The sequence below is a fragment of the Lethenteron reissneri genome, chromosome 8, assembly GCF_015708825.2.
Source record: "Lethenteron reissneri isolate LAM-NWPU_2019-01 chromosome 8, ASM1570882v1, whole genome shotgun sequence".
Taxonomy (NCBI): Eukaryota; Metazoa; Chordata; class Hyperoartia; order Petromyzontiformes; family Petromyzontidae; genus Lethenteron; species Lethenteron reissneri.
Window position 1 is genome coordinate 5569909 of NC_083786.1, and position 15739 is coordinate 5585647.

Below are 15739 nucleotides of genomic sequence, written 5' to 3' on the forward strand. Positions count from 1 at the left end.
TTACGCGATTGTGAGCAGCAGAGGGCTCTGCTGCAAAGTCGACAGGACGTGTGGACGTACCGTCGACGTTGCGGTCCCAATTTTACCAACCCCTACCTGAACATCGTGGGGAGGTATAGGGGGCCGTCCATAAATGACGCCACGCACCTGGGGGGGGGGGGGGGGGTCAGACATTTGTGACGATGTGTGACGAGAGGAGGGGGTGGGTGAGAAATGTGACGTCACATCAAAATGCGCAACTTTAAATAAATATAGACAACACGTTCTACTTAATTAAATAGACTTTTTAATAAATGTTTTATCCTATAACATCAGAGTGCAGCGGCACATTAAACACGCACAACAATGCCAATAGTTTAAAGCGATTTGAAGCATGTTTTTTATTTGGGGGGGGGGGGGCAGAGCTTTGTGACGTCATTTTTGAGGGGGATGGGGTCTGACTTTTTGTGACGCCGTGTGACGAGGGGGGGTCAAAAATCGTCCAAAATCGCGTGACGTCATTTATGGGCGGCCCCATAGTCAAATATCCCCATGACTCACGTGGCGCGGGGAGGCCGTCATCCAGCAGTGGATTGACGCAAAAGGGCTGCACGTGTAGACTTACGATGAGTGCATCGTGATGAGTGCTGCAGCAATGAAGTGGAACAGTGGTGGGTCTCAACCTTTTTGGTGCGCTTCATCGCACGTGACGTCAGCGGCACGGCTCGGCTACAGTGGAAAAACAAAAACAATCTAGCGCATCTCGTTTTGTAATGGGAAAAGAGAGTGACGTCACCCACTAATTAATATTAATGTGTGCGGGGGGTGTCCATTTGGAAGACGTCACTTCTTCATGATTATTAATGAGGGGGGGGGTCCATGTGGAGGACGTCACCTGTTCATGAATATTAATGAGTGGGGACTGGCCGACGTGGAGTGACGTCACGCGCGGGACACACAGACATTATTGGCTCATTATAGTAGTAAATACGTGTTCAGTTTATTGTTGTTGTTGTTGTTTGTGATCTTTCAGTACTGTCAACGCAGTATATGACCATATATTGTGATTAGTCTTGAGGATTTGACGTGCGGTCTCGAGTCTCATAATCGGAGATGGGGGGGGGAAACTGGGCCGGTTTCCACTGAACGGCCCACGGGAAGAGGCTCGTAGTGTTGGGGGAGGGGTGCAGGGGCTCCATCTCGGCACCCGTGCCGTTCTCACGACTGTGATCTCGTGAGACTTGCGGCGATGTGGATGTCAAACTAAGAGGAAGAAAGCCTCTCTAAGCCGGACCGATTGTGGGGGAGGTGGAGGAAGGTGGGGGGGGGGGGCTTTTCCGACAATCAGCTAATAAATAAATAACACGAGTTTATGAAACGTGAATGACGTCCATGGTCTCGTGGTCTGTGCCGGGGTTTTACAAATTCCCCACGGCAGATGAGTTTCTTTGGGCTGCGTTGTGAGAGCAGCAACAGCAGCAGCAATGACAGGCCCTCCCGCCTGTACGACGACGTTAGTCGGAGGTGAATAAGTGGCACTAGGTGAATGAATGAGTGGCACCACAGAGATGAATGCGTGGCACGACACGAATACGCATAGTTGTCAACCCTTACGGTTTACAGGGAAATTTAGTTCTCAGGTTCACACGACGCAAGCACGTTTCAATACAGGCACATTTTTTGTGTATTTTTTGTCTGTGTTTCTCGCTTGTGATGGGTCTTTGTAGGGCGAACGCTGCGATTTATAAGGGCACGGGGTGACCAATAAGGTATTATTTGGTCTGTAATAAGGTAGGGCACTGATAAGGGGTTGACAGGTATGTGTTTGCATCCACATATTTAGCAAGCAGAACCATCAGCATGCAAGATTACAAACAGTATAATGATAAGTAGCATCATTGAAACCGATTATCAAAATTAATAGATAAACCAGCTTTTGTTTAGTAACATCATTTTGTGTTTCTCCCTTGTGATGGGACTTTGTAGGATGCACATTGAGATGTACAAGGGGCGCGGGTGACCAATAAGGTCTGAATTAATCTGCAATAAGATAGTCGGCACTAACAATGGGTTTGACAGCTATGAATACGTGACACTGAACGAGTGGCACTGCACGAATGACGAATGAGTGGCCGTGCGCGAATGAATCGGTGGCACGACGCGCATGACGCCGCTAGAATGACGAATGAATGGAAGTGTGCGTACATCGAGTGAATAAAACGCAATCCGAGCATCCGGGATGCTGGCTTCGCGCGCGCGCACGTGCGCACGTGCGCTCCCCTCCCAGGCATCGCTATTGGCTGCCCGCGCCCCGAGGTCACGTGTCCTCGCGCACAACGCCTCGCCATTGGCCGTGCGCGGGTTCCCCTCCCCCCCCTCTCCCCCACCCATCCCCCAGAGTGCCGCGCGCGCGTAGCGAGGCAGCAAGCAGCAGCAGCAGCAATGGCGGTGGAGGCGTCGGGCTTGCGCGAGCAACTTGAGCGCGCTCGCCAGAGCCTCCACAGCGTCGACGAGAACATCAAGAAGCTGACGGGACGCGACCCCAATGACTTGCGGTAAAGGCGACGCGAGCTCGCGGATTTTGTCTTTTTGTTTGTTGCTGCCTTCACCGCCGTAGACGGCGAACAGCCGAGGCGGAGGCCTGGAGCGCGGCCTAGTGTTTGCGGGCGAGGCCTGCGGTGTGCGTGCGAGCTGGTGGGGGGGGGAGGTAAAGGCGGTGGGAGACGCCGAGATCGCTCGAAAACCTCGGACCCTAAGCACGGATCCCCCCGAGAGAGACCCTGGCGAGCTCGGCAACACGAGACCGACCCTCACGGTGGAGTCCCCCGCGAGTCGTCGAGAGCCCGAGACGCTGTGGTTAGGAGAGCGGGCATGGTGGCAGCGCAGTGGGTAACACTTTTGGGCCTCGCAGCGGGAACAAGAGCTGGGTTCGATTGCCGACTGTGGGGCCTTTGCGTTGAGTTTGTACCTCGACCCCTTCTGTTATGCACGACTTTCCTCCGGCTCCTTTTCTTAATAAAAACACCCATACAATGTATGGCCAAGGATTGCCTGCAAATTACAGTGCTGTACTCAATTTGGCTTACACGTAGCAACATAACCGCCGATTGTAAATACTTGTTAGAACCTTCTTGAAAATTAATCTCGTCACACGGTATAAAAATACAATAGTAATAAGCGTACCAATGTAATGAAGGGGACACCGAGATCACGTGGAACTTGCGAGACTTTTAACGCTGAATGTGTGTGCGTGTGTGCGCAGGCCTGGACCGGGCAGGCGGTTGTCCCTCACGGGTGGACCCCAGGGCCTTGGCAGGGGGCGAGGAATGGGGCTTCTGAGGTGAGGCTCCATCCACGTCCAGATCCCCAAGCGCTTCACCGAGCACCGGGGGAGAGACCGTGATAAATTAAAGGAGTTTTAACTTAAAAAATTTAACACGGTGACGATTCGGTAATTTTGTCTTCGTTTATGTTGTCTCGGTGGGGTCCGTATTTTCCGTACCGTCTCATCTCTCGTTTCCGCCTCATGTAATGTCTGTCTCATATTTGTAGTGTTGTCTGCCTTGTCTCGCTGTGTCGTTTATATTGTGATTGTATCTCGATAGTAGTCTTGTCTTTCTCAGCTCCACCAGTTTCATGTGTACTGTCTTGTTCTGTTTAATCAATTTCGACCATTACCTTAATAAAAATATTCCTGTGACATTGGCTTGAATAGAAAATATACTGAAAGCTGAGTATAAGCATAAATAGAAGGTAACATAAGCCACACATCCTTGCATTGCACTGGTGGGCAAAGGGCAACTTCTGACAGAAGCATACGACTAAGGATAAAAGGTCACTTGGTTTGCTACAAATGGAAATGCTTATATTCAGCTTCTTCTGTTATCCGTTCTTGCATGCATGACACGCAGTCATTAGAATCGATGTTCATTGGTGAATTGATACTATTTGAGGGACACACCACAGCAGCGGTTTCCTTCGGAGGTTTCAAACCCACTCTCCCACCCCTATCCCTGCAGGCGTGGGCTCTCGGACACGGGGCTACTGGCAGGGATGGGCGGACCGCCGGCCAAGAAGAGAGATATGGATGGAGCGATGGGCAGGTAACCCCTTGCACCCCAGTTTGGTGTCTAATTCAGGGCCCACTTAACTAGAGTCCCATTCGTCTCTATCACTGTCGTGCATAATGATGCTGTGTGACGCTCATTGTGTGGTGCTGACTGGTGTTGTGTGGTTCTGTGGTACCAACTAATTATAGTGCTGTCTAGTGGTACACTGTGCTGGCTGTGGGGTGCTTTATGGTGATACTAGTGTGGTACTGATCGTGGGGTGCTGACTGTGGTGGTGTGTGGTGCTCACCGTGGCTCTGTGTGCATTCAGGCCGGGGCCAGAGCGGCGGGTCCGACGTGAATCCCACCCCGAGAGTGACGCCGAGGACGACGAGGACGTGCAGAAGGTAACGGCTCGAGCAGCGTGATTGGGCGGTGCGTGTGTGGCGTGCCACGACTCGACTCATTAGTTAAAAAGTAATCCTTACACTCACAATGCAGACATTGCATCTTCCTCCCAGAAGTTAGTTATTTTGATTGATGCAATTTCATTAAATTATTTGGCTAATCAAAACAACATGTGATGGAGAAAATGCGGTGGAATATAATTATACGTTATCGTGCAAATAAGATACATGGCACGCCACCACTGTCCTTTTTAGCTCTCTCCCCAAGTCTCTTCTAAAAAGCTTCCTCTGCAACCCTGTGCATCAACACACATACCCTCATTGTTTCTGCTCTCTCCTTCCTTGCTCAGTCTTCCTGATTCCCTCCTGTGTGTTTCTGCACTATTATACGTTTTTTACGTTATGGGCACATAATGTATGTTGTACAAATCAAGCAGTACAGAAAATACATTATATATCAGACAACAAATAAAAAAATGCAGGGTGCGTAACATTTTAAAAAATACTTGTATGGGACTCGTTTTTAATGAAAAAGAACGGATAATACACTAAGATGAAAACAAATGTATGTTAATAGCTTAAAAAAGTCAGAGTCTCCACTTGTTCGCCATTATTGTTAACACATACCTGGAATCTCCTTGTGGTATTGTTGCAAATTCTCGGAAATGTTTACATTTTTTTGAAGCATTCTGTATTATATTTGTCAATTGAATTGTGACAATTGATGAAATAGCAGAAGGTGGGGTTGGATCATTACTTGACCCCTGGAAGTGGCGCGAGTGACGTTGTTTGACTCTCCCTCAGCCCGCAGTGCAGTCATCAGTGGTGAATACTGCCAAGGAGCGAACACGCCGAGACCTCATCCATGACCAGAACCCAGACGAAAAGGGACGGCAGAGGTAACCGCGCCCTGACACTGTGTATACCACTTGCACCACAGTTTGACCGGCAGGGTTCTCACCTAGCCGCCTGGGTTGAGGCAATCCCAGCCAATGAGAGCTGCGTATTTTTCATTGATTTATTATTTACTAGCGGGAAGTACCCGGCGTTGCCCCGGGGAAAAATATATTTAAAAACTTATCTTAAAATACAAAAAAGTTTTATGTATGTAAAAAGTATTTGTGTATGAATTCTATAAACTCTCATACTAAATAAGCAATGCAACTGTGAATCCAAATGATGGACCACGTAATAAACCAGTGTGGTTTCCGTCTTTTCAATGGAGGAATAACACAACTGCATGAGCTCTCCTGAAGCCCTTTCGTTGCCAGCAGACCTCAACATTGACATTTAGCTCCCCAAAAGTGCCATACGCAAGAAGACAAACTGAATTTTTTTTTATTTTATAGTAGTTCATATTTATTTAGTGCCTTTCAGCAAGGAACTTCACAAAACACAGACAGCATATAATTTGGAATAGGGAAATTGGGAGAAATGGGAAGGGAGGTAGGGCAGGTAATGGCCGAGGCAAAAAAACTACGTCGCGCGGGTGGTGCCGCAAACAACCGTTGGCAGCCAGATCGCCAAGAGGACACTCGGCAGGCACGGAGTCAGGCAGGAGACTTGGGGATGGGGCGACGAGATGTGGGACGGCGAGGAAGCTCCGCCGCATGAGCGCCGCCACGAACAGCCGCCTGCAGTCAGGCTGCCGAAATGGTACCCGGCAGGCGCGGGTGTAGGCAGGAGACCCGGGAAGGAAGCGATGTGCAGGCTGCACAGGGCGGCGAGGTGTTGATGCAGCTCAGTGAGCACCCGCCGACAGCCGAACTGCCCCCCAGCAGGCATGGGGTCAAGCAGCACATGCGGGAGGGGAGCGGCGCCCCCAACCAAAGCAAGAGCCTCTCCAAAGTAATGGAAAACAAAATAGGGCCTCTCCAAAATAATGTAACTGCCACCTTTTGTTGACCCCACCCCCCTATCAAAGAGCCTCTTTGTAAACAATGTTCCTGGTCGTGCCTGCTGGTGCAAAGTAATGTAAATGTTTTTCATTGCCTACACAAGAGCATCCAACATCAAGCTGGCCATGAGAAAGCACCTATATTAAAGATTGTCCTTGTGCCTTGTTATGGACATCGCAAAGCTGAGCTGGATGGGGAATTGAAGCCTCTTAAATTCAAAGACTGTGTCATTTAGGATTATAGATATGCGAGGGAGAAAGACGTCTTCATCTCTAAAATTGCCTGTAATGATTGTAGCTTTGATAACATTTGAATGTAATTTTTTCACAATTAACCTTGTGCTGTTGCATAGTCTCGGTGGGTCCAAATTTCTCAATAGCAAGACAGGTGCCCCAATTATTAGTAGCAAGTTGTGTGGAGGTACACCCGGGAGCTTCAGAGAATGCAAGAATTCAACTGGATAGTGAATAATTTGATCATGGTCCAACACTGAGTCAATAGATTTGTAAGACTTGTTCTCTCCAGATAATGTCTGCAAGAACATATAATTTATTCTGTGAACAGCATCATTTCTTTGAGTCAAAATGATCCTCTTCTGTAGCCAGATAACATTTTGAAAGTGTTGTTGCATGTTTGGGTATACTTTTTCCTCCAGTTCCTCTTCTGAAGTGGAAAGGATGTATTTAGACATGGTGATAAGTCCATCTGTGCCGTCAGCAAGAATACTGCCATTTCCAATATCAAAAAGAGCTTCAGGAATGTTTCCTGCCTCTTGGTCTCCATGGAGATATACATGCATGTTTGTAGTTTCAAATTTATCATGTGCCTCCAGAGGAATGATGACTTGATGCAAGAACTTAACTCATCAGCTTTGGTTCCTCGAAGTACTACAGGCAAGATTTGTCAGAAGTCACCAGCCATGAGAAAACTTACACCACCCATACTCCTGGAATTGTCGCGGAGGTCCTGCAAAGCTGTTGACAGCCTCAAATACTCCCTTGTGGGACATGGTGCATTCATCCCACACTATTAATTCACAATTAACTAGGACTTGTGCAAGGGCAGTCCCCTTAGAAATATTGGAAACAGGATTTTCTTGTCGGGATAGATCCAATGGAAGCTTGAATATGGAATGGGCAGTTCTTCCTCCAGTAAGCAGAATTTCCACATTCCCTGATGATGCCACAGCCAGAGCAATTTTCTCCCTCTGGCGAACCTTAGCCAGGAGCAGGTTGAGAACAAAGGTCTTCCCAGTACTACCAGATGCATGAAGGAAAAATATGCCTCCATTTTTAGACTCAATGTCTTCCAAAATTGTTGTGTAGGCTTCTCTTTGTGCATGCATCAGCTTTGGTTCATTTTCCTCAAAGTTAAGAAGCTCTAAACCATCATAGGATATTTCACGTAGGATCTCTTGGGCAAGGGCATGCAGGTTGTCCCTGGAGGGTGTTGGTAGTCAGAAAGACTTTTGAGGTCTTTTCCACCAATGGAGTGAAGTTTTTCTTCAATTAGGATGAGGGCCTGGTTAAAGATGACATCAGAAAAGTTCACCTCGAGGTTGGGATTTTCTTGTTGAGCTCTGTGGAGGATATCCTCACTCATGCCTTCTTTGTATTTTTCCCCGAGTCCCATGGGGTTATGCAGAAGAGCAATCTCAGTTGAGAAGGGGACTGACTAACAGAAGCTTCTATCATAGCTGTCAAGATGCTGATCATCATCAAGAATTCCACGAAGATGGCGAGCTTCTCTGTATGTTTGACAGACAACTCCTTCCACTATTTGTAGGTCTTTTATAGATTTTGGCCCTTTAACAACATGGAGAAGCATTTGCAGTAAGTAGCACTCCTGATTGTTGGGATTAACTGTGTAGACTCAGGCATCAGATTCACCGTCACCACATCACTTCCATTTTTTTAGCAGTCCATGCATTGTAGGAAGGAACTTTATGATAGAGCAGGTTGGCAGCAAATGGGTCACTTGGCCACAAAAAAAAACGCCATCAGGGTTGTATCTTGTGGAGCCAGGAACCTGTTCTCGGGCATTTCCTTCAGTGAAGTAGATGCGTTGACCATTTTCGAGGTGAACTGCCAAATAGACCACTGGGGGAACAGATGGGGAAGCCAATAATTATCCAAATGGCCTCATTGCTGCTGATGTATCTTCCTTTAACAAAAAGTTGAACTTCATCCACACTTTGCCCCTCTTTTTGTAAGGCAAATACAGCCATGTCAGACCCTTTGTTGATGTATTTTCAAACATTTGATGGCTTTCACAGAATTGCAGAATTCCACATTAATGTGGGCCTCAAAGATTTTGCACAGAAGAGGGCAGTAGGGAACGATCCACTGGTTGTCAACCTTCATTTTAGAGTTAGTGCCAGGTCTGAGCGTTGTTTCAAATCCACCATCTTCAGTATTTATGTGACGATATAGAGGATAGCCATCATGCCCTGACTGAGTTTCTTTCAAGAAGTTTATTGGATACTTCTTGGTATACTTGTGGTCTTGCATACATGGGCCATATGGACAATTTGCTTGCAGACCACATCAAATAGGGCATGGTCTTTCTTGGGGGCAGGTAGCTCAGCACTGATAAATATGTCAATGTCACTTGCATTAATTTTTTTCCCTCATCCATAGCAATGTGGGCATGAGGAAGACCATGTTTTTGCCACTAAATGGTGTGAAAGTTACATCTTGTCTTGATTTGAAGCTTTTGTGACTGCAGGAATCCATACTCTTTGGTTTTGATAAATGTCCGGCGCCTCCGCAGATCTTACTCTGCCCCCCCCCCCCAATCTCTAGCCCCGCTCATGTACTCTACCTATATAGTCTATATAACCTCGTGCCACGGCAGCTCTCTCGTCTTTAGCAGTTGTTTCTTGCTGTAGTTGTCCCACCTGATGACGATTGCTTGTGTTGCGATCGAAACGTCGTGATTTGTTTTATTTTATTTCTAACTACGTGACTTTACCGAAAGAACCAAAGAGTACATCTTGTCTTCCCAAAGACGCTGCCTTCCGTTGTTGTAATAAGCCTCATGAGTTCATCAGCTTTGAGTTTAAACACCCTTGCAATTATGTCATGTCTCTCTGTTGGCTTTTGGTTTTGATAAAGCTCAACCTGGATCTCCTTCAATTTTGGATTGCAATTGAAGGTGATAAAGAGATCGGACCTGCCATATTGCCTGATATAGGTCATTGCATCTTGAATCCTCTCATGCATGTATCTTGGTCCACCTGTGAAGGATGAAGGCAAAATAACTAAATCTCCCCACATTCTGAGCGTTTGCATCTCCGTCGGCATTGATAGCGTCCCTGAGATGAACATACTGTTCTACACGCAGGCGTTTTTTATTGAGTTGGATGTAAGGAAGGTGCTCACTCAATTTTGGCACACTTATCCGCAACATACTGGTGAAAGTGGTTGGCACACCTTAATATATGGTTTCTTCTGTCCATGATCATGAAGGAATAGAAGTCCTTAGAGGAGACAGTTTTGTGAGGATGATTTTGTCCCGTTGCTTTGATTTGAGGAATCTGGAAGGTGGTACCCATCTTGCCCTTGCCACAGTATCATGGGGTATTGTAGGGCATCATATGCTCTGTTTCAGGAATTCGTTTGATGGTGTTGTCTTGGTATCGAAGCACAATGTCTCTCTTACCATGTTCTTCACCCACCATAAGAACAGCAACCTCACCAACAAGTTGGGGCATTAAATCTCCGTGCGTGCTCCCCCCTTGGGACCTCGGATGCACTGATTACAACCTGATAATCATTGGAGGTGACTTGTTGTGCTGCATGTTTTAAACTTGTAATCAACAAATTGTGTTGGTTGAGCATCCCTTGGAGGGACAGGACAATTTCTCGTCTGGCACCAGGAACATTGCTGCATCGCTGGTTGCCTTTCTGACCATCTCCCATGAAGTATATCTGAAGAAACTTTGGCTCTTCGCCAGGCAGTGGCTGAATGGATCGATTCGATGATAGACTTGGCTTTGAACTTTGAATGTGAGCATAAATCCTGGCTCTACTATCTCCTTTGTTCCACCAAAAGAAGTCATTTGAACGCAAGAATTGTACTTCCTGATGTTGGTCAGAAAGTGTTTAGACCCAGGGGTATGGGCCAGATACCGAGGATTTCAGTTGCTCAGGGGGCAGCTGCACAAGTCAAAGTTTGACTTTTCCATCACTGCAGCACATTCCCTTGGATTCTCCTTTCCACTTTTTAGCACCACATTCTGCGTAAGTAATTGACACAGAGCCTAATATCACCATAGATTGATAATCGATCTCTGGTTGGTGATTTAAAGCTGCTCTGTTCCAGTCCGGGTTATTTCTTCCTGCTCTTGATGCAGCAGCATGACGGACTTGCTTCTGGCGTGCCGTTTTCTGATGTTGTGGTTTCTCAGCCCGTGCTGCTGCAATGCCCGTGCGGTTTCTGGCTTGTCTAAATGCACTCGGATCAGGATTTTCTTCAGCCTGTGCTGCAGCAGTGGCTGTGCATTCTCTGGCTTGTCTCCATGCATGCTGTTCAGGATTTACCTCAGCTTGGGCTGCTGCAGTGCCTTCGTTGTTTGGTTGAGAAAGTTGTTTTGGTGCCAGTGCCACTCTCTTTGTGTGTGTTTTTTTTCTTTGAGAGGCTTTATTTTTATCTTTTTGGCATTTTTGCCGCTAAGGAGAACCTCCCTCCCGTCACCACTCAGCAAGCTTGTTTGTGTAACCGGCCTGGCCTATCGCTCTCCTCCCGTGATCTTTATTTCCAAGTGTTCTTCAGAGGAGCATTCGTGCATCTGTAGTTATGACCAGATGCATACCAATCAACCCCAATTCACACCACATCACTGCTCAACCCCTGTACAGTCCACTAAAATCGCAATAATGATAACACCTGCTTATATTCAATACACGTTCAACATCTAACATCTGAAAGATTTAACATTGAACAAAACTATCTTATAAATATCTAGATTATTTTCTAAATGCTGTATTCTGGTCAGCCACTGTGATAATACGGCACATATTAAAGAAAATAATACAATATTTTATAATTCAATTATATTAATATACATACATTTGGCAAATCATTTTAATTACCATAAATATATAAATAACTTGTTTTTATGAGCAAATCAAAACAATATCTACCAAAAAAACAAATATAATGATGCTCGTTCTATCAGTTCACTATTAAAATATAAGCTGCCGGATGGTTATTTTGTAAGGGTTAATTTTCCCAACAATAACAATTTATATTCTTAGTTCTTCCAGTAAAATTACGTAGAAGGGAAATAAAATAATAAAAATAAAACATAATAAAAATTATCACGACGTTTCGGCCACACCGGCTGCTTGCGTTGTCACCCTTACAGTACTATATAAATAACTAGCAGAAGTACCCGGCGTTGCCCGGGTGAAAAATATATTTCTTAATAACCTTACATATATACACAGATGGGCTACTACCCCTGCCCCCCCCCCCAGCCACGATCTCCTCGGCCGCTGTGCAGTAATATGTACGGCCTATAGTGTGGTGGGGTGTCGAGGCCTAGTACCGTGCAGAGCCTCCGGCCTCGCCTAAATTGCCCAGCCGGCTGAGGCTGGGTACTGGGGCCGTTACCCCCCCCCCCCCCGCGCTACAATAATACTGTCTAATCGCTATAATTTTATTATCTACCGACCCTATAATAGTAATTGCACACATTGGGGTGGGGGGGGAGTGAAGAGGACGTGAAACTTTGATGAATTTACCTCGGAGTCGCGTGTTAATGCGTGCGCATATTTTTAACGGGAATTAAAAATGGCGTCCACCCCGCAGCGAATGCGTCGCTACCCGTTGCCAGGGGCAACCGCCGTGGAAAACCAAACGGACCAATCGTGTCTCGCAAATCCCTCACATTTCGTCCAATGAAACTGCGTATGGTCCGGCGACACAGACAGACAGACAGACACACACACAGACAGACAGACAGATTTGCGATTTTATATATATAGATGATCCTGACCCTATGAACTTAAACAAGTATAAAAATAATAAGAAAGTACGTTTACGATGTTGTTGCTGCCATTTTTTATTTGCTGCGAGCAAAAGGGTTAAATAAATAAAATAAAACTCCTAAGAAATCAACTTGTCATACCTGTAGCTATGAGCAGATGCACACCAATTAACCCGAATTTACATAACCTCTTGACGGGACAAGTGTTAATATTCTAGAACGAAGACCAAATCACTTTATTTAATTACTAAAATAGTGACTTAAAGCTTTTGTGACTGCAGTAATTCATATTCTTTGGGTCTTTCGGTAAAGTCACGTAGATGGGTTCAAAGAAAATGGCAAAAAAACTACGACGTTTCGATCGCAACACAAGTGGTCATCAGGCCGACCGCTTGTGTTGCGATCAGAACGAATAAAAATAGTAAAATGATTTTTAAATATCAAATTTTTTTCCGTGAATATATTTACTATCAAACATTGCTTAATCCCTATCATTTAATATTAAATAACAGTAATACTAATTATTAAACAATAATATTTATCTATGTTAAATCTGTGTGTCTTACCTTACAGTGTCCACACAAATGAGAATTCCCCCCTCCCACCGATCCTGTGTGTGCATTGCTAGGGCAATCACCGGTCAGCGTTTCGCGCATGCGCAGATGCGTGCTTTGGTGCGCGCTCAGCGTAGTTATATAATAATACATAGGAATAAATTGTTAATTAAACTACTTGAAAGTTGACGGATGTGAAATACGAATAGTGCTGGCTCACCACGGGCCTTATCACGTGGTATCTGGGTAATTTTTTTATGCCACCACCCCACAGTTTGTGAGTTATATCCGTCATCAGTTTCGTACACACACAGACAGAGGCAGACGGCAAAATATTACGTTTATAGGTAAGATGACAAGGCTTGAGCTGTGATGCACATCGTGCTATGTTTATTACTGGTGTTTCCATTGACCATCTGACGATTAAAAATGTGTTACTGTCTTTCTAAATGAACAGCTAAGGCTGGCAGCCCTGGAAACGTGGTGTCATAACCACTGAATTGTTTCTGTTATTTTTAGGAATCGGCGAATGTTTGGGCTGTTAATGGGGACCCTGCAAAAATTCAAGGCCGAGGCATCGGAGGAGAACGAAAAGGTGTGGTTCCCCCTTGTATCCAGCACGAGGCCACATCCCACACCCTCCATACACTCATGGCAGTGATCGCGTTTAGGATCTCGTATACGCGCCGTAGCCACACTCCGCTGCCCCCACAGCCCTAACGTCAGTGCTACTGTCTTGTTGGCCGCAGCAAAAGCGGCGGCACGAGATTGAGGCGAAGGTCGAGGAGCAGGCGGAGGAGGAGCGGCGCGCTCTGGCGCTGGAGCGGCGTGAACTGTTTGAGGAGCGGCGCAACCAGCAGGCAACGCTGCGCCTGCTCGAGGTCAAGGTGCAGCTGGCGCACCTGGTAAGACCCCCACCCCCATCACAGTCACCATCGCCGCGTACCAAGTTTATCGCTGTAGGCTGTGCCTGAGAAACACGTGTTTAGCGGCGTCCTGCGTGCCACGTGTCTCTTGTGGCAGCAAGAGGAGTGGGATGCACACAACCAGAAGTTGCTCCCGTTCATCCGCACCAAGACGAAGCCGCAGATGTTCTTCCTTCCGGCCAAGATGAGCCCTGACACGCAAAAGCTGCTGGAGGAGTCGCAAAAGACTCTGAGTGGTAAGGCAACCATCCCACGGTTGGACGGTGCTGGGCTTGCAGTACAGACAATTAATCAACGAGTCGAGATTTGTATGTGACTCTGTTTCACATTGCTTGTGTATGCGCACGCACGCCTTGCCAGATGAGTTTGCGAAACGACGCGCCGACTTCCTGGAGGAGATTGAAAGAATGGAGGTGCGGCCACGACGCGCGAGGATCCGGGGGCGGTTGGGTCCCACGCCGGACGGAGACGGGGATCTGGGGGGCGGCCCCCCCTGGCTGGGGGAGGGCCCTGAGACAGAGGACGCGGAGGGTAAGGCGAAGATGGGGCGCGTTGGAGAGGACACAGATGCAGCGCCGGTGCAGGATGTAGAGATGTCGGGCGGCCCCGAGGGTGAGGGGGGGCAGGCAGGGCAGGAGCATCCAGAGCAGGAGAAGGGCAGCTTCGAGGCCAAGCACCAGGAGGAGGGGATGGAGGAGGGGGAGGTGGGGGAGGTAGGGGAGAGGGCCCAGCCTGAAGGGCAGGAAGTGAGTAAGCCTGAAGAGACGAAAACACCGGTGGCCAAGGAGGCGAGTAGCGAGAGGCGCAGGGAGAGCGATCGTGGGCAGCGAATCCGCATCGTGCGGCGGGGGCCGGAGCGTGACCGGGGGGGCAGCCCAGACAGGCGGCGCGATGGCTGGGACCGGCGCAGGGGGGCCATGGGATTCGGGGGCAGCCGCAGCCACGAGCAGGGCGGCTCGGGAGGGGGACGGCGGCGGCGCCATAGCTCGGAGCGGGGACGTCGGGAGCGGGAGCCGGTGCGGCGGAGCCCCCGCCCGCGCTCGCCCCGTCACGCGCGCCACTTGGAGCGCGGTGACAAGAACGAGACCAACAGGAAGGTCAGGGCTGGGTCCGACGGGGACAAGAAGGGGGGGCACAGTGGGGAGGGGGGGCACAGGGGGGAGAGGCGGCGCAGGCTCTCAGAGGGCGGGGCTCGTCGCAGGCATAGCGAGGGGCACAGGGGAGCCGAGGCCGGAAAGCGGTTGTCCTCGGAGGGCAGCGCCGAGAAAGGTAAGGAGGCAGAGGCCGCAGGGCAGCAGGGCGACACAACAGGGGAGGATGTGCAGATGATGGTGCCAGCGGAGGAGACGGAGGGTCAGGAGGAGCCAGGGACACAGGCAGTGGAGTCGTAGGGGGAAGTTAAGCCCCGGGGCCGTCCCTCAACATTGGTAAGTATGGGGGGGGGGTGGGGGGTTTCCGTGGCCTCGCCAGGGCTCGGCAGGGCTGTCACCCCCCAGTTTTCAGAGCGATGATCCGCCAGACGCCCATGGTGTGCACTGGGCTTCTCGCGGATGTCAACGACCACGTCCCTGCGAACGGCAGCACTTCTGCACGGCCTTGCGCGTTTCATGCCGGGGACAGAGACTCCTCTTATGATCTCGGTGGGGAATGCGAGGCTTTTCACTTGTTGAACGTGCGGTGTTTCTGTCAAGTAACCGAGTGTACACATTTTAATCAGGACTCTGGTTCCCTTCCACACTTGGAGCTGTGCTGTAAGAGTCGCATCAAGGTTCCTGCACCTGGCCCCATGCGTGTTTTATGCGGTCACTATTCCATGCAGCTCGAGACAATGTTTATAAGTTGGACATTTTGGATAAATAAATTGTTGGGCGTGAATGGAGTGGTCTTGTTATTTTATCGTCTGCGTCTTGCCTGCCCTACACTGGACACTT

At 48.3% G+C, this 15739-nt stretch overlaps 1 protein-coding gene across 1 annotated transcript; it reads left to right on the top strand.

The window, feature by feature from the left end:
- Positions 1-2378: 2378 nt before the first annotated feature.
- Positions 2379-15683, top strand: PNN (pinin, desmosome associated protein). Its single transcript, XM_061578906.1, has 9 exons — positions 2379-2534; positions 3242-3319; positions 3999-4082; positions 4360-4435; positions 5240-5334; positions 13402-13477; positions 13632-13787; positions 13906-14044; positions 14169-15683. Exons 1-9 carry the CDS (start codon positions 2422-2424, stop codon positions 15197-15199), a joined length of 1848 nt encoding a protein of 615 aa, XP_061434890.1. The 5' UTR covers positions 2379-2421; the 3' UTR covers positions 15200-15683.
- Positions 15684-15739: the final 56 nt, after the last annotated feature.